General features: G+C 35.5%; 1 protein-coding gene across 12 annotated transcripts in view; it reads right to left on the bottom strand.

Annotated features, from left to right (window-relative positions):
- R3HDM1 (R3H domain containing 1) overlaps positions 1–19,572 on the bottom strand; it is a 157,989-nt gene that overhangs the window by 113,354 nt on the left and 25,063 nt on the right. For 8 of the 12 annotated variants that reach the window (XM_077153646.1, XM_077153652.1, XM_077153649.1 and 5 more), the window contains exons 3-6: positions 11,714–11,755; positions 11,145–11,234; positions 6,970–7,081; positions 5,816–5,894 (exon numbers count right to left, since the gene is read on the bottom strand). In XM_077153646.1, the coding sequence (XP_077009761.1) occupies positions 5,816–5,894; positions 6,970–7,081; positions 11,145–11,234; positions 11,714–11,755 (323 nt within the window). The other 4 variants (XM_077153650.1, XM_077153657.1, XM_077153658.1 and 1 more) reach the window with 3 other exon arrangements.

Here is a 19,572-nt window from a genome sequence, read left to right as displayed (position 1 = left end):
AAGGATTCCTTAACTACAAGATCCCTTTAAAGCTAACTTTTGGGTCCAGTTTGTCATGAGATAATATAATTTTTAGTAAATTTTCTAATATATTTTATTTACTGTCTTATTAAAAAAAAGAATCTGAAGGCAGATAGCTTACAGAGATAGAAACTAGTCAACAGGAATAAATATTTCCTTTCATTAAGCAAAAAAGGTGAGAATGCATAACTATGTGATTTTACTGGGAACCACTGATTGTACACTTAGGATGGATTGTATATTGTGCAAATAAAGTGTTCAAAAAATAAACAGAAGGATACAAGTGCAGGAGAAGATGTGAAGAGAGAGCTACATTTATTCACTGTTTGTAGGGAAGCAGAATGGCACCATCCCTCTGGATGGCAGTGTGGTGGTTCTAGAGGAGGTTAAATACAGGGTTGCTACATGATCTTGTAACCCTGTTATTAGACAAAGACTTGGAAGAACTGAAAGCAGGGACACGAGTAGTCATTTGCATCCTGGTGTTGATGGCAGCATTTTTCATGATCTACAATGGATGAAGGTGGCCTAAAGGTACACAGACTGATGAATGGAAGGGCAAAACATGGTGTATACGTGTCATGGAAAACTGAGTGGCTGCAGGAAGGAATGAAGTCATGCCTGCAACTCGGTGAATGAACCTTGAGGACATTATGTTGAGTGAAATAGGCCAAAATCAAAAAGACAAATAATATATGGCCTCACTGATATAAACTAACTATAATGAGCAAACTAGGAACTGAATTTGAGTGCTCAGGCACAGGCAGAGATTAGGCAATCAATGATTAAGGAGTACAGAATGTTCAAATAAGGCTAACTGTAAAAGTTCTTAGATTGTGAGCTCTTACAGAAGTCACATCTCTTCCGGAATTTTAACTGTTATTTCTAAACTGTGAGATGCTTTGCTATTTGTCTATAACCTGGTAGTTCTCTGGAACAGTGGGTAGCTGAGTGACACCTAAGGCTCTGTGTTAGCATCCTGTATCTCTGAAAGTCAGCATTACTCCATATAGCAACTGTTAAAGAAGCTGAAAAAGAGATCAGACTCCAATTAGAAATAAAAATGAAATGGACCTGGTTAAGACTAAGGTAAACCAGAATATAGGGTCAAGGATAATACTGTTTGTATTTTAAAACTTCAACTTCTGTGTAAGATAAAGGAAGAGATATTTGGCCCAAAATTTAAATTTTCTGTAGCACACTATCTAATTTAATCTGTCCAGTCACATTAGGTAAACAACCTAATTACATGGAACCTTGAACAGTGAATGAGATCTTATTATTCTGTACATGTTAATGTAATACCCAGATACATTCCTGAGTATTTTGGGCAGAAAATAAAGACATATTTGCAAAGTCACTTTAAGGGACTGAGGAAAAAAAAAAAAAGGGGGAACTATTAAAGTTCCCCACTTGGGGAATTCCTGATATCCTCACAGGCATTAGGGACCACCAATTTAAGAGGCCAAGCCCTTGATCTTCAGGCTTGCTTTTATGAAATTGATTTCTACAGTGGGGAAGCTAGGCCTGCATGTAATTATGCCTATGAGTCACCCCCCCCCCAGAGAGCCTCTTTTGTTGCCCAGATGTGGTCTTTTTTTTTTTTTTTTTTTTTTTTAATATTTGTCATTTTGGCCTCTCTCTTTTAAGCCCATTCTACCAATAAACTCACTATCTTACCCCGTATGTGGGACATGACTTACAGGGGTGTAAGTCATGTGTAACATGATTCTCAGGGATGAGCCCGGCCCTGGCATCAGGGGATTGAGAATGGCTTCATGACTAAAAGGGGAAAAGAAATGGAAGAAAAATTTTCAATAGCTAAGAGATTTCAAATAGAGTTGATTCATTCTGGAGGTTACTCTTATGCAAACTTTTACCCGATATCCCAAACTACCAAAGTATACCATGCCCCAATAACAGTATTCCTGAAAACCTAGGGAATGCCCTGGGCTCTTTCTAAGTCTCTATAAAAGGTCTTCTTAGTAAGCTTACTTTTTCAGAATCTTAAGGCTTCCAGATTGATCCTAGGCCAGATAAGTCCTGAAACCCAGAGGTACAAGTCTCTCCAAGAACATGAACCAGTTTCATTTCTCTACTCTATAATGGTAGGTCAACACCCCTTTCCAGCATGAAGATGATAAAATGGTCATGCCCAGATATCCCTGAAGATTGAGAGAAAGATCAAATGAGAGTGAGGAGGTTAACTGAGAAATTAGGATTTAACAAATGACTATGACTACTGACTCATTATATAGATTTCTTTTTAGTATCTAGTGTTTTAGAATAGCCAGAAGGAAATAACTGAAGTTGCAGAACTATAATCCAGTAGCCCTGATCTTTGATAATGATTGTATAACTATATTGGAAAAAAAATCATAGTTGCCTGTGTTTGCATGTATCTACTTCTGGATGTTTTTTGTTCTGTTTTGTATCTATCAATACAGGATATATATATGTATATATATATCCTGTATTGTCTTAGTTAACCACCTTTACTGTATGTCTTAAAATTGGGTAGACTGGCCAATAAAAGGGAGGCATAAGGGATATGGGTGTTTGGGGTTTTCTTTTTTCTTTTTTTTTTTTTTTCTGAGTAATACAAAATGCTCTAAAAATGATAATGGTGTTGAACGCACAACTATGTGATGATACTGTGAACCACTGACTGTGTACTCTGGATGGATTGTATGATGTATGAACATGCCTCGATAAAATTATATAAAGAAAAAGAAAATGAAGAAAAAGGTGAATGGAAAATAATGGTAAGAAGGTAAGATGAAGCAAGGTTTAGTTTCTGAGTCCGATACCAGACTGTATTAGGGGAAGGTGCAAAGTTCCTCAATTAATTTGCCACAACTACAAAAGAATTTCTTATTTTTTTTCTCTTAGAAAAGGTTCAAAGGGCTTATGGCTAGGTCGTAGTAGATCCAGAGTATACAAATAAGTACAAGTGCATTTAAATTGGTTTTTCTGTTTGCGCTAAACAGCAGTTATTATATAAATGAAATGTTGTTGAATGTACTGCCACTAAAAAGGAATTTTTGTCTTCATGGAAAAAACAATCTCAAAATTTCACTGGCATTGATACAAGGGCTTTCTGCTACATGCAGATCTATGGATTACAGAGAATTTTCCATTAAAATCTGGACCACGTATTACTTAAATTGAACACTCGGCCTTTATAAAACTTTTAAAAAAAAATAAGGCTGACAACTTTCCTAAGGTCCTGAGATTTACACCTCCTGCCTTTTATCCACTGTAGCATAGTCTAAACTTCCAAATTTTCCACTCTGTAAACAAAAAAATTGTATTTTGTTAACAATCTTAAGTTAAAAATTAATACTTTATAGAATAGACAAATCTACATAGCCAGAAAGTAGAATAGTGGATGCTTAGGGTTAGGTAGGAAGGGTTAGGATGGCGTTAAAGGTGATAATTTCTAAAGGGTACGGGGGTTTCTTTCTGAGAAAGAAATTGACTGGGCGATAGCTGCATGAATCTGTGAATATACTAAAAACAATTAAAAAGTACATTTAACAAATGCATGTGCAGATACCTAAAATTTGTTTTGCACTTATAGAGGAAAACAGAGACCTGCAAAAAAGAAAAATAATTTGGAATACATAAAAATGGATTTCTAAATCTTTCCCCTTACTATGCCTCTTCTGCAGGATAAGAGGAAGGAAAAATTCTGTCTGTTTAGGATTCTACCTTGTTTTACCCACACTATGTATTTCCTATGTTCCACTTCGTCCTTAACCTACTGTATTTTGGTTTCCACCATTCTAACCCAAATGAAATGACTTGTTAAAGCACCTGTCCATGACTTCTTAAATTCTCAACTTACTGCTTTTTATACATATATATCTTCCCTGAAACTGTGCCCCATTGGTTAACCTCTAGGACAAACACTCATGTGTTTCTTCTGCTATCTTCAGCAGAAGTCTCTTTCTTCTCATCTACCTTTTAAACACTGTCTTTCCGTATATTTTTATCATTTAACTCATTTCTCTGGACAATCAATCCCATCTACAGTAAGCTTCAATTCTATTGATGATTCCTCAATCTTTGACTCCAGCCTGGTTCATTTGCTTGAAAACTAGAGTTTTTAACTGCTGACAGGCCTTACCTTTTGGCCATACTTCAGGTACCTCAAACTATACTTCTACCTCTTAAATATCTTTCATACATAGCCTTTCCTCTCTATTATTCCCTATTGTTGCCTAACCAGCCTTCTTACTCTCAGTCCTGACTTCTCACTGCCAAAGTAATCTTCCTAAAATGCATTATTTGATGATACCATTACACTATTTAAAATTCCGGAATTACTCAACTTAACACAGTATTTCTCAATTGGTGCCCTATTGATATTTCAGGTAATATAATTTTTCACTGTGTCCATTACTGTTTTGCAGGGTTTTTTTTGACATCTCTGGCTCCCCAACAGTACTCTACACCCATGGAGACAAACAAAAACATCCTTGCACATTTCCTCACAACCCAAGGATAGTGGTACTATCCTAAGTTGAGAACAATTAGATATGATACACCTTTCCCACCTCACCAACATCTTAAGCCAAAGTGTACAACTTTGCCTTCTTGACTATAACACTACCTCTCTTACATTTTTGTGTCTTGGTAATCTCTTCCATCTGCAGTGCTTTTTCCCATGCTTGTACGTATAGACAGCTCCCATTTAAAGCCCTTGGAGATTAAGATTCAGCACAGGCATTAATTTCTCAGTAAAGCCTTCCCATATCCTCTCAAATAGAGGTTGGGGTCTCCTCTCTGTTTCTGTAGCACCTTGAAAACCTCCTTTTATAACATTTATTCTACTTTAATTATATATCATGTTTCTTTTTCTAGTACCCTGATGGTGAAGACTATGTCTTGTTCATCTTTATATCTACAACGTTTAGTACAATGTTTGGCACAAGGTAGATGACCAATAAATGCCTGTTTAACGGAATAATGATTTGGCATCTGTTGAAACTACTGAAGAATAAACTTGAACTGGGAAAAAAAAAAGTTATGTAGCATTGTCCATCTTCTCCCTCATTACATACCTGTAATTATTTTAGCCCCTATTGCAAAAAAAACATTTCATTTTGGTGGTTCTCTGTTCAGAGATCATGCTAAATGCAAAATAGAAAATCAAGATGGTATAACATACAACACATACAGAATGAAAATAAACATAATCTTGGAGCAAGAATGGATATGGCATGAGTCTCAGCGATGCTCAAGAGAATTGTTCATGCTATCTTCTATGTATACATGCCTAATGAAATGGTTCTACTTTTATTTCAAAGCATGTTTAATACCTATCACTGGTGGGAATTTAATACCTAAAGGAGGGGTTCTTAACCTGGGAGTCTTTTACCCCATAAAGTGTGGGGATAATGCCTCAAAGTAATGGAAGATCTGCCAAAGAGTTAAAAACTACTCATCTTAGCACCCTGGCAAAAGAAAAGTTTTCATAATTAGTTTGAAGTACCAACTCAAGTACCTTTAAGGGGGCCTAAATATCTTGGTGAGCCTATATTTCCCAAAATTCTTACAGAAAACATGAATTACTTTACATCCTGCAACATGCATAATGCAAAAAAATACTTATACATGTGCATATAGTATACCAACAATGTCTTAGCCCTATGAAACAAAAATATTTTTGGTGTACTTCAAACATCTGCAATCTTATCACTAAATACTCTAACTTAGTAATGAAAACACAGATAGCAAAATTATGGTACTCCAGAAGCAACGTAAACCTTATAAACTTAATTTTTACCTGGGATTGTTTTTTAATGTATTTACTAAAAATTCATGTAGATCTATGCCAGTTGAATCAGTGTATTCTTGACTGGAATCTAAAAAACAATAACAAAAAAACCCAGTATAAAGTTGTTTGAAAACAAATCTCTTTCCCTTTTACAGATGATGCGTATCTTAAATGAAATGAGATGCCCCACAATGAAAAAAAAATAACAAGTTAGTCAAGGGAAGTTATGCTGAACTCAGGAGACCCCAATTATTCTAGTTTCATATAACAGGCTATGCCATGTGTTAACACAGTTATATGTACATACACATTCTAAGAAAAAAAAAAATTGATCTCTCACATGTGCCAGTTAAATTTACTTTGAATTCTTGAAATTCATATTATATTCTCACCATAATCCTCACATTCAAAAACGTCTCCTTTAGTGGAACAGGGCAATGATTTAGACAACTACATTTGTAGCAAATTAAGACAGTTTAATTCAGTTATGAGTATCAGGGGAGGCATAATTTGGAGGAAGATAGGAATTTTAGTTGTCAAAGAATAATTTATTTACTTAGGTTTTTATATTTATCACTAAAGGCTTACTTTCAAAATATTTATTCTCTCTAAATGTTAAGCTCTTTATAGTAATAGTCAACACAACTAGGTTTATAAACTAGGAAACATTTTTTAACTGACCCACTATATGCTAGGTGATGGTGAAGACCCTCAAAAAGTTATGAAAGAAACAATTAGGGCTTCATGGAATATTCTTATTGATCACTGAATATTCTGGCATCAGCTTTTTGCATCATAAGGAATTAAAGAGTAATAATATTTTTAACGGGATCAACACACAAACTAGAGTGATTCTAGTATTTCCAAATGAGAACCAGACAATAAAAGATTAAGACCATTATCTTCCTCAACAACTCTGGTTACGTTGCCATTTTTTGCTGAAGCATCTTTTTTGCTGAAGCATCTTACTGATATGCAGAACTGTTGTGCCAGTTTGTCCAGATGACTATGTACATCATCCACTCATGTACATCATCCACTCAGTTGGTTCTGTACCATTTTAAAAATACAGAATGCTATCTATAATTATTTGAGGGGTAAAGGATGGAGTTATTGACAGTGAAAGTAAAATTTTGTTTAAAAGACACAAATAAATTGCAAACCTCTTGATAACATTTTTCTGGGCAATTTATCACTGGCTTTTTCTTTTTCTGCTTCATCTTTTGAGGGCTTCTCTTTTTCAAATGATTGTGTTAACTGGATCTGAATTTTCTCCTGTTGAAAGGTAAAATCAATTATTATATGAAAATATAAAGTGATTCAACTAATAGCACATGTTTACAGTTTCTGAGTAACAAAATCAAACAGAAGAAAAGGAAATGAATTAAAAAATTTTACCCAATTATATACTTCAAACTTAAACATATTTTATCACTTTTATCAAACTCCTCATAGGAAATCTTAAAATTAATGTTTTATTAGCTAAACATATCAATTGAGAAATATTCTCAAAAATATTTTAGAGGAAATATTCTCTATAATAGTTTAAACATATCTACCTGTAAAACGCTTGAAGGATCAGAATCAAGGTATTCTTAGCCTATGTTTGCAATGGAGATGCCATGACCAAGCAAATATATGGTATTTATCACTCTCGAGAACAGAAATATATGAGTATCAAGTTGATAATTAATAGCAAGTATTTCTGAATATCCATTGCCCTCATATGCCTTCATTCCCCTACCATACAAAAAATTTTCAAAACCAAATATACATTATTTCCTATTTGTGATATATGTATTGCTGTTCCTCCTTTAATTACCACAAAGCTGTTTTAGAAAGGTTTCAGACAAGATTCTTTTTCTTCCAGATATGAAATGTTAATTGTAAAGCAGCCATAATTCCGTAAGATTGAAAAGGCAAACTAATTCTATATTTTATTTTACTATCAATGTCATTTTATGTAATTTCAGAACCACAAGAAACTAGAATTTATAATGTATAGTCTGAAAAGGTAAAAATTGCAGCACTGTTTACTTAAGCAAAGTTATAAAGGGTAGAATAATTTCCAGACCATTTTTAATGAAAATAAAGGGAGTCGCTTATTTCAGTCTAAATTAAACTGATACTCTGTAGTGACAAAAACATCAATAAGACAATTGCTTAGCTGTTCTGGGAGGTGGTGGCAGTGGTGGTAGGCGCAATAAGTCAGTATCAAAAAGGATATAAATTTCAGGACTCTCAAATTTGCAACCAGCAGGATTTCTACTGAACATAACCCCCACCCCATCATTTTCCTCAATATAATTTCTGGCAGGATTTCAGATCAAATAAATTTTTTCTTGTACAAATGCTATGAACTATTTTTTATCTCTTTTCAGTCCTGCTTCCCATACCATTGCAGTTCAAACTCATGTTCAAAATACAGGACTAATTTATGCAATACAAATATTCTGTAGAATGATGAACATTTTGCTTTTGACTTCCCTTGTCTTACTTACCAAAGACACTGGCAACTTCATATATTCATCAACCAGCGAGTCACTTTTCTCATTAAGATTCATTTTCTAACCAGTGCGGCTTAATCTTTCATAATTGTAAACTAGATATTTAAATTAATCCCAGAATTATTTTTCAGAAACAGAATATGTAAAAGTTTTCCTGACTTTCAGATTTTATTCCAGTTATTTAAGGATAACCTTAAAGAACCCATGCTAGGGGAAAAAATTTTCACACTATCTCTTACACCACTATATTGGGAATTTCCATGATTATCAGATTTCATTTCTAAATTCTCTGCCCAAGGTCCTCAAAATCCATGCAGTTCTTTTCCTTTTAAAAACGCCATGCATTTTAATGACAAATATTAAATTATTTTTATTTTAAGATTTTTTTATTTTGTTAAGATGAACTACATTTTAATTATCTAGTAAGCTTAATTTACTGAAGTGTTGCTTTCCATGGTGAATATGAGACATTTAAAATGCTTAAGCCTTTATAATATAAACTCTCTGACTATAAATACCAGGAATGATAGCAACAACAATTACAACAGGAGGCTGTAATTCCTTCACTCTTCACTCTGTCACTGACACCATATTTGAGGTCACTTCTTTCTTATAAGCTCTCAGACACAAGTAACATCTCTCTTTCAACTGCCCTCCAAACTCTTGAATCTGAGTTTTATTTCAGATTATCTCAAATATCACATTCTAAAGCAAGCAAATTAGATACTAGCACATTTCATGAGAAATAATATATTTTTCAATTCCCATTCAGGTGCAATTTAGTTAAATCAAAGCTTGAAAGACTTTCTACTAAAAGGTATATTTTTTTTTGCTCAGAGGGCTAATAATGGGTTATTATCCAAAGAAAAAAATTATTCTATTAAAAAAACGTTTTGAGATAAATAAAAGTATAAAGTGAAATACCTGAATACTGATATAACTAGTCTATTTATTATCCATGTGATATAACAACTTTTTGGATGGTAAATGCAAAAATGATCTTTGATCAATAATGTGTACATTAAAATACTACATATACACCTGATAATCAGATAAATTTTCTCATATACATTTTCATTAGGCAAATTTTCTTAGTGCCTTAAGAATTTCCCCCCAACATTTTTCAGACATGGAAACTGTACTGAATAAAACTAAAGACCAGGATACGGTTTTTCTCAAAAAGGATTCACTTTTTCTGCATTAATAATCTTATGAATGTCTGAAATATCATTTCTATAACCTTCCTGGACTAAATATTATGAAATGAGGCTAAGATGGTATACTGTTTTTGGTTAATTGAACGAATAAACTGATTTAAAAATTACTGACCACTGCTCTACCTTAACAGGCATATTTTTTACTCTGGCTTGTATAAAAGATATATATATATATATATTTTTTTTTCAATTGCTATTTGAAAAAACAATTTTACTGAAATTTTCTCCCAATGTATCATAACTTTCTAGCCATGCTAGCCAGGCATTATTACTGAGTAAAATTTCAGCTTTTTGCAATAGAAGATTCATTACTTTATAGCTAAAATATCTCTATTTTATAAAATAAATACAGTTTTTTAAATCTGTGTAAGTGAAATTAAAAAAACAAAAATCACATTTAAAAGTTGAACACTATGCTCCTGACACTCGAACAAAGGAAACAGATTTTTAGGTAGTTTCTATACAACAAATAACCTATTATAAAATCTTCTTTGCCTTGCATTTTAGAAACTAATTATAGTGCTTTTTTAAAAAAGAGAATATTCTAAATCTGTGAGAATTATCTTCAGTATGTATAGTAAGCTTTTGAGGACATTACCTCATTTTTATTTTTTACATGGGCAGGCACTAGGAAAGGAACCCAGGTCTCCAGCATGACAGGTGAGAATTCTGCCACTGAGCCACCATTGCACTGCCCTTGAGGGCATCACCTTTTAATTCAAAGAAAAGTATGCAAATTTTTGCTTGAATCACTGAATGTACAACTGGCATTTATTAAAAAAAAAAAAAAAAAAGAAGAAGATGTACAGCCAGTCATGGTTTTTTATTATATCAATCACAGTTTGAGTCACTTCTTCGGAACTGATTGTTGGGATACAAGAACATTTTACATTGCTCAATCTCTTAAAGTAGAATAAGCCACTGACAGTTATAAAGTTATAACTGATAAACACTGGTAGAGTATCCAAGAATATTCATGAATAAATATCCAAATATGACATGAGACAAAGATCAAGCTGAGATTAAAAGACAAGTGATAGCCTTAAAAAGATAAAATGCAAATAAACTACTTGTTTGCCTCTCAGTTTTACACTTTACAATAGAAGACAGAAGAAGAATTAGAAATATTAGACAACTATGAAAGGGCTACACTAATATGAAATCTGGTTTCACCATGCATTCAGGTTTAGTAAGATATATCAAGAAGTTTTGGATCATCTCCTCTTCACACAGGAATGCATGGTAAATGTCTAAAAACTAAAACTCAAAGAGCAAATTTCATCACAAATGCATTCACTGGAAGAACTACTTTACTACAATTTTTCAATAGGAATCCATAATTCTAAAGTCATATTTCCAGTTAATTACATGATCTCTAAGTTTTTCAAGAAGAGAAACCATTGCTCTAAGCCCTTAGAAAGAAGCAACGATGTTCTTCCAACTTTTCATCTACATCTTGGGTGGCAAGTATTATCGAATAAATTTCACTTAGTAAAAATAAACGCACATACACAAACACACACAACTTTTATTTAACCTTAATGAAAAATCTCCAGGAGGCAGGTTATTCCACTGTGTCTTTAAATAATGTTTTTTGATTTGCTTTTTTTTTACCTGGTTCTCCTGTGTTATCTCTGCTGCAGGGGGTGGTGGAGATTCTTCACACACTGCAAGGCTCCGAACTAGTTTTAACTTTGAGCTTGACTAAAGAGAAGTATTTAAAATTAACACTACATTTCAGAAATCTAGGGCACATCTAAACGCCCCCTAGAGAGTGCTTCTTAAAGTTTTTTATAAATAGTTTTTGTCGTGGATAAAACTAGTGGAAATGTGCAAGTTAGATATACCATTAAACACCACTAAATTATTTTGTTGAGAGAGAAAACAAACAATTGCAGTTTTGAAAATTATAGCAATAGCAAGAATGGGAAAAATTCCAATTTTATAACCCAAAGAATGGTGAGAAAGCTTTTTTCTCTAAAGATAAAGAATCATCAGATATAAAAAAGCAATGCACAAAAGCAATTAAGCAAGACAAAACCCCCAAATAAAACAAAATAAGCTTTCTGCCCCAAACAAAATATGACAAAACTAAACCAAATGCAGTGCTATATGAAGACAAGGATTCATCGAGCATGAAGGAAGGCTCTTGGCATGCCAGCACACCAAAATATTTACTATACCTTAGACCTTTTTCCTGTCTGTCCAAATGACTGCAATGGGCGCTGAATATACAAGAAAGATTTGTATTAAATTTCATACTGAAACAAAGAATTTACTTCTCAATTCACAAATCTAAACCACAGAGAAACTAACTGTTCATAAAAAGTTTGGAATATGAGGAAATTAAGGTAGATTTCAGTAAAAGGGGAATGATTTTTTCCAGAAGAACTTTTGCAGAAGATTTTCTAAAATGCTTCTGTGGGCTGGTATTTTTCTTTAAGTGAGTAAATGGCCACAATTCCTGTGCTCATTTTTTTTATTTGCTTGGGCAGGCACTGGGAATCAATCGAACCTGGGTCTCCGGCATGGCAAGCAAGAACTCTGCCTGCTGAGCCACCATGGCCCGCCCAATTTCTGTGTTTATTGAGCTAAATGGAACATACAATTTAACTTCTTAGATAACAGCAAAATAAAAATTGGTTTCTTCAGTATTTTATAACATATAATAGATTAGTCAAGACAAAAAAAAATCTAAAACAAAATAGGAACTTTAAGTAGCTGTGCTGAGAAAAGTTCCACATTTACAAAGCAGAATGCTTCAAATGCACCTGGAGTCAGAATACAGCTACACACCTACTAAGGCTTTTCAGCATTATATGAAGTGTACCACCAGTTTATATCAGTGATGGAATCCTATTACCAGGTCTGGGATAAGTAAATGAAAAGAAATGAAGAAAAGAGGGCAGAGTTCTGATATATATTTTCAACATGAGGTAAACTAGTTCTAGTGTGTGATACCAGGCTTTGGTCTGGGAAAAAAGATGAAGTTTCTGTTAATCAGAGCTAGATAGTTTCTAAACTCTTTTCTTCATCACACCTCCTTTCAACACCTCTCAAAACACAAACCTCAAACAATACAGGGTCGAGGTATCTACGGTTTATATGTGTAAAAGCCAAGGAACAAATTCGGTACCAAAAGTAAAACAGAATCAAACCCCTTAGTACAAAAACCAGCATGCTTCACATGAGGATGAGAAAAAAAAAAAAAAAAGCCATCATTTCATTCTAACATCCAAATAAGCCTCCCCAATAGATAGCTAACAGAAATGAGAGCCTATGGTACTGAGTGTGTCTTGGAAGCCCCACCCTGTGTCTGAAGTTTTTGAAGAATAAAAAGCATTGTACTCTTTGGATTTTCACGCTAGATTATGCAAACTACAAATTAACAACGAAAGGAAAATAAAAGAAGAAAATTACTTTTCATTTCTTATAGAGAAGAAAATGGCGGGTGTGAGTATGCAGTTACACAGGGCAGTGCTGCCTAAGAGTACTAGTGCATACTGGTACCGCCTTCTATTTCTAGTTGTTCTCTCCCTTGATTTGTTCTAGAGAATTTTAATTGTAAGTAACCTGCATCTTTTACAGAAGTAAAAGAAGTCATGCCACCAGAGAGTCAGGGTATAAACAAGGAAAAAAAAAAGTAGGGAAAAAAGCAACAGATGAATACTAGCAAAATACACATGATTAAATGAGCCCTAAGGGAACAGAAGGGAAAAGAATTTATGATTTATTCCTAACCTTCTGTTTTAATCCCTTGCAATTCTACTTAGCAAAGGTATAAAACTTGCCACTGAAGTTTTTAATTAAAAGAGATGTAAAAGTTGTATTGGTATGCAGAAAGGTTGGACTTAAATTTCTGGCTTTGCTTTCTTGTTAGCAGGTAACTGGTCAAATTATCTATTTGCTCTTATCGATAAAAAAGTTTATATTTCATCAAGGGATTGAGAAAACCTTCTCGACCAAAAGGGGGAAGAGGGAAGTGAGACAAAGTGTCAATGGCTGAGAGATTCCAAACAGAGTCGACAGGTTATCCTGGAGGTTATTCTTATGCATCAAGTAGATATCATCTTGTTATTCATGATGTAATGGAGAGGCTGGAGGGAACTGCCTGAAAATGTAGAGCTGTGTTCCAGTAGCCATGTTTCTTGAGGATGATTGAATAATGATACAGCTGTCAAAATGTGACTGTGTGATTGTGAAAACCTTGTGTCTGATGCTTTTATCTACCTTGTCAACAAAGGAGTAGAACATATGGAATAAAAATAAATAATAGGGGGAACAAATGCTAAAATAAATTTAGTTTGAAGTGCTAGTGATCAATGAAAGCAAGGGGTAAGGGGTATGGTAGGTATAATCTTTTTTGTTTCTTTCCTGTGTTCGTTTTATTTCTTTTTTGAATTAATGCAAATGTTCTAAGAAATGATGACTATGCAACTAAGTGATGATATTGTGAATTACTGATTACGTATATTGTTTTATTTTGTTTCTTATTTTTTAAATTAATAAATAAATTTAAAAAATCATAGGAGGGGAGATAATATGGGAACTCTGTATTTTCTGCATGATTTTTCTATAAACCTACAACTTCTCTAATAAAAAAATTATTTTAAAAAAATTCATATTTACACTAAGTCACAAAGTTTTTGAAAGATTCAATAAAAGAGCAGATAAAAAGGAGGTTTTGACAACCTTAAAGAATCCTAAAGAACAGATTATTGAAGGTTAAGAACCTAATATGCAGGTGATGTCATCAACATGGTGATGTAAACAGTTACTGAAAATCTCTCCTCACAGAGCCAGTACTAACAAGGAATACTTCTGAATTATTCAGAAATCTGGAGGAGGACACGGACTGGAGAGGGACCCTACAAATCCCAAATTGAAGGAGTAGAAGACTAACAGGTAGGAAATTTCAGAATAACAGGGAAAACAGGTAGGACCCTTCCCAACAGGGAGACAAAGTATGTATTCTCTCACAGCAGTGGGACAGACACTCACCTTCTAGGGACCTTGGGACAGGAGAGAATATTTCAAGGCCCAGATCAGTGAGAGACAGAGTCAGAGAAAACATGGGCAAAAACTGTGTTTCCAGCCCTGGGTGAAAGTCCTCCCCCCACCCCTACAAGAAACAGCTGCAAGAAACCTGATCCCTGCTGGGGGAAGGCTAAAGACTGGAATACTGGATGTATACTCTGCCACAAATACAGTGGAGAACACACATTAATACTGAGCCAGAATTTGGCTGGTAATAGAAGAACAGAAACCCTGTAGTCAGCCTGACCTGGTGAGGCACAGCCTGTGCTCCAAAGGCACACAAATCTGAGGGTGAGTAAATTGGCGAACAGCTCCATCTGCTGATCAGAACAGAAAATGCCAGAGATTTGAAAGGCTTTTTCAGAGACTACCCAGAAAATTATTTCAGGGAGAGTGCAGCAGGTCTACACACGCTGAATGGGAACTCACCCTGTTTTGGCTGAAAAAACATGGACAACCCAACTGTTAAAGTAGGGCCCCAAAACAAACCCAGGTCTTACATGATGGTGAAAAAAAGAGTACCTCTGGGAGACAGTAGATTTGCTTTACCCACAAACAGAGCCACTGCTGTGATGCCTGGTTTCTGGAGGAGACTGGGTCGTGGGCAGAACAAATCTGACACCTGGCTGGTGAGAGGAACAAATAGAGAACAAATCCAACCAACAGGAAAACCCTAGGTAAAAGAGATAAAATGACCTTTAGAATAAACTAAGCAAGAAAATTAGATGCCTCAATACGAGCAAAAAATCAAGACTCATGCCAGGAAGAATGAAGATATGGCCCAAGCAAAAAACAAACTAACACTTCAACTGAGATGCAGGAATTGAGAAAACTAATTAATACGTTAACACAGATTTTCTAAATCAATTCAACGAGCTGAAGGAAAATGTGTAAAAAGACATGAAGGATATAAAGACATAGGGTGCCCATACAGAAGAACCTGAAAAAACAAATGGCAGAACTTACATGAAAGGCACAAGAGAAGTGATGAAAAACAAAATGGAGAAATATAATGGAAGATTTGAAGAGGCAGAAGAAAGGATTAGTGAGCTAGAAGGCAGAACATCTGAAATTCTACACACATGAAAAACACGGAAAAAAATGGAAAACTCTGAGCAGGGTCTCAGGAAACTGAATAAAACGAAGTGCATAAATATACATGTTATGGGTGTCCCAGAAGGAGACAAAAAGGGAAAAGAGACAGAAAGAATAATGGAGGAAATAATCACTAAAAATTTCTCATCTCTTCTGAAAGACATAAAGTTACAGATTCAGGAAGTTCAACATATCCCAAACAGAAGAGATCCACACAGACCTAGATCAAGATACTTACTGATCAGACCGTCAAATGTCAAAGACAAAGAGAATTCTGAAAGTAGCAAGAGAAAAGCAATCCATCAATAGAAGGGAAGTTCAATAAGACTTAATGCAGATCTCAGCAGAAACCATGGAGGTGAGAAGGCAGAGGGATGATATATTTAAGATACTGAAAAAGAAAAACTGCCAACCAAGAATTCTATATTCGGCAAAACGGTCTTTCAAAAATAAGGATGAGTTTAAAATATTTACAGACAAACAGACACTGAGAGAGTTCATGAACAAGAGACCTGTGCTACAAGAAAATACTAAAGGAAGCACTACAGGCAGATAGGAAAAGATAGGAAAGAGAGGTCTGGAGAGAAAAGTGTAGAAATGAAGATTAACAAGAAGGGTAACTAATGGAGTTAAAGGGAGAGAGAGAGGAAAAATAAGATACAACAGATAAAATCTAAAAAGAAAAAATGACTGAAGGAAGTATAGCTTTTAAGGTAATAGCATTAAATGTTAATGGATTGGAAGATGGCGGCTTAGTAAGACGTGCGGATCTTAGTTTCTTCTCCAGGACACCTACTAGGGGAGTAGAAACGATACAGAAAGCGCCCAAAGCCACAACAGAGATAAAAAAGACAGCGTACCCCATCCGGGAACGGCTGGCTGGCTGAGAGAAGCAGCTCGGGTGAGATCGCCGAGGCGCGCGGGCCTTACCGGGCGGGGTGGCAAGCGGCCGGAGTTACTCCCTTCCCCCTTCCCGGGCCGGCTGGGAGAATTGGAGAGGTGGTCCCCTGAAACCAAGGCGACTGGCGCCCACACCACGCGCAGCCCCCGGACCAACTGAGAGAATTGGATCGGAAACCCCCAGGCCGCGGAGAACGGTGACCCCGTGACTCCCGAGGAACGTGCACTCTCTCGGGCGGGCCGCTGCCGCTGGCGCCCTCCCGCCACGCTTGTTGCCCAGGGCCGACTAGGAAATTCGGACGGGCTCTTTCCCTGGCTGCGGCGACCAGCAACCCTCCCTGCGTTCGGACACCCTCCCTGCGTTCGGACCCCGGGCCGGCTCAAGCCGCTTCGGCTAGCGAACCCCCAGGACGGCGAGAGTTTTCCAAAGTTTAAGGTCCCACAGCACCTTTTACTGGTGGGACCCGCAGACAAACGTGTGCCACGAGCGCCACCTACTGGGCAGGATAAGAAAAACAGAACCCAGAGATTTCACAGAAAAATATTACAACCTTGCTGGGTCCAACACCAAGAGAAATCTGAATAAATGCCCAGACGCCAGCAGCAGAAGATAACTGTCCACGCTCAAAAGATTGAGAATATGGCTCAGTCAAAGGAACAAACCAATAGCTCAAATGAGACACAAGAGCTGAGACAACTAATGCTGAATATACGAACAGAAATGGAAAACCTCTTCAAAAATGAAATCGATAAATTGAGGGAGGACATGAAGAGGACATGGGCTGAACATAAAGAAGAAATAGAAAAACTGAAAAAACAAATCGCAGAACTTATGGAAGTGAAGGATAAAGTAGAAAAGATGGAAAAAATAATGGATAGCTACAATGATAGATTTAAAGAGACAGAAGATAGAATTAGTGATTTGGAGGATGGAACATCTGAATTCCAAAAAGAAACAGAAACTATAGGGAAAAGAATGGAAAAATTTGAACAGGGTATCAGGGAACTCAAGGACAATATGAACCGCACAAATATACGTGTTGTGGGTGTCCCAGAAGGAGAAGAGAAGGGAAAAGGAGGAGAAAAACTAATGGAAGAAATTATCACTGAAAATTTCCCAACTCTTATGAAAGACCTAAAATTACAGATCCAAGAAGTGCAGCGCACCCCAAAGAGATTAGACCCAAATAGGCGTTCTCCAAGACACTTACTAGTTAGAATGTCAGAGGTCAAAGAGAAAGAGAAGATCTTGAAAGCAGCAAGAGAAAAACAATCCATTACATACAAGGGAAACCCAATAAGACTTTGTGTAGATTTCTCAGCAGAAACCATGGAAGCTAGAAGACAGTGGGATGATATATTTAAAATACTAAAAGAGAAAAACTGCCAACCAAGACTCCTATATCCAGCAAAATTATCCTTCAAAAATGAGGGAGAAATTAAAACATTCTCAGACAAAAAGTCACTGAAAGAATTTGTGACCAAGAGACCAGCTCTGCAAGAAATACTAAAGGGAGCACTAGAGTCAGATACAAAAAGACAGAAGAGAGAGATATGGAAAAAAGTGTAGAAAGAAGGAAAATCAGATATGATATATATAATACAAAAGGCAAAATGTTAAAGGAAAATATTATCCAAACAGTAATAACACTAAATGTCAATGGACTGAATTCCCCAATCAAAAGACATAGATTGGCAGAATGGATTAAAAAACAGGATCCTTCTATATGCTGTCTACAGGAAACACATCTTAGACCCAAAGATAAACATAGGTTGAAAGTGAAAGGTTGGGAAAAGATATTTCATGCAAATAACAACCAGAAAAGAGCAGGAGTGGCTATACTAATATCCAACAAATTAGACTTCAAATGTAAAACAGTTAAAAGAGACAAAGAAGGACACTATATACTAATAAAAGGAACAATTAAACAAGAAGACATAACAATCATAAATATTTACGCACCGAATCAGAATGCCCCAAAATACGTGAAGAATATACTGCAAACACTGAAAAGGGAAATAGACTCATATACCATAATAGTTGGAGACTTCAACTCACCACTCTCATCAAGGGACAGAACATCTAGACAGAGGATCAACAAAGAAATAGAGAATCTGAATATTACTATAAATGAACTAGACTTAATAGACATTTATAGGACATTACATCCCACAACAGCAGGATACACCTTTTTCTCAAGTGCTCATGGATCATTCTCAAAGATAGACCATATGCTGGGTCACAAAGCAAGTCTTAACAAATTTAAAAAGATTGAAATCTTACACAACACTTTCTCGGACCATAAAGGAATGATGTTGGAAATCAATAATAGGCAGAGTGCCAGAAAATTCACAAATACGTGGAGGCTCAACAACACACTTCTAAACAACGAGTGGGTCAAAGAAGAAATTGCAAGAGAAATTAGCAAATACCTCGAGGCGAATGAAAATGAAAACACAACATATCAAAACTTATGGGACGCAGCAAAGGCAGTGCTAAGAGGGAAATTTATTGCTCTAAATGCCTATATCAGAAAAGAAGAAAAGGCAAAAATTCAGGAATTAACTATCCATTTGGAAGAACTGGAGAAAGAACAGCAAGCTAACCCCAAAGCAAGCAAAAGGAAAGAAATAACAAAGATTAGAGAACAAATAAATGAAATTGAAAACATGAAAACAATAGAGAAAATCAATAAGGCCAGAAGTTGGTTCTATGAGAAAATCAATAAGATTGATGGGCCCTTAGCAAGATTGACAAAAAGAAGAAGAGAGAGGATGCAAATAAATAAGATCAGAAATGGAAGAGGAGACATAACTACTGACCTCACAGAAATAAAGGAGGTAATAACAGGATACTATGAACAACTTTACGCTAATAAATACAACAATTTAGAGGAAATGGACGGGTTCCTGGAAAGACATGAACAACCAACTTTGACTCAAGAAGACATAGATGACCTCAACAAACCAATCACAAGTAAAGAAATTGAATTAGTCATTCAAAAGCTTC

The sequence above is a fragment of the Tamandua tetradactyla genome, chromosome 3 (assembly GCF_023851605.1).
Source record: "Tamandua tetradactyla isolate mTamTet1 chromosome 3, mTamTet1.pri, whole genome shotgun sequence".
Taxonomy (NCBI): Eukaryota; Metazoa; Chordata; class Mammalia; order Pilosa; family Myrmecophagidae; genus Tamandua; species Tamandua tetradactyla.
The sequence above is the reverse complement of the archived record's forward strand: the minus strand, read 5'-3'. Positions and strand labels throughout refer to the sequence as shown.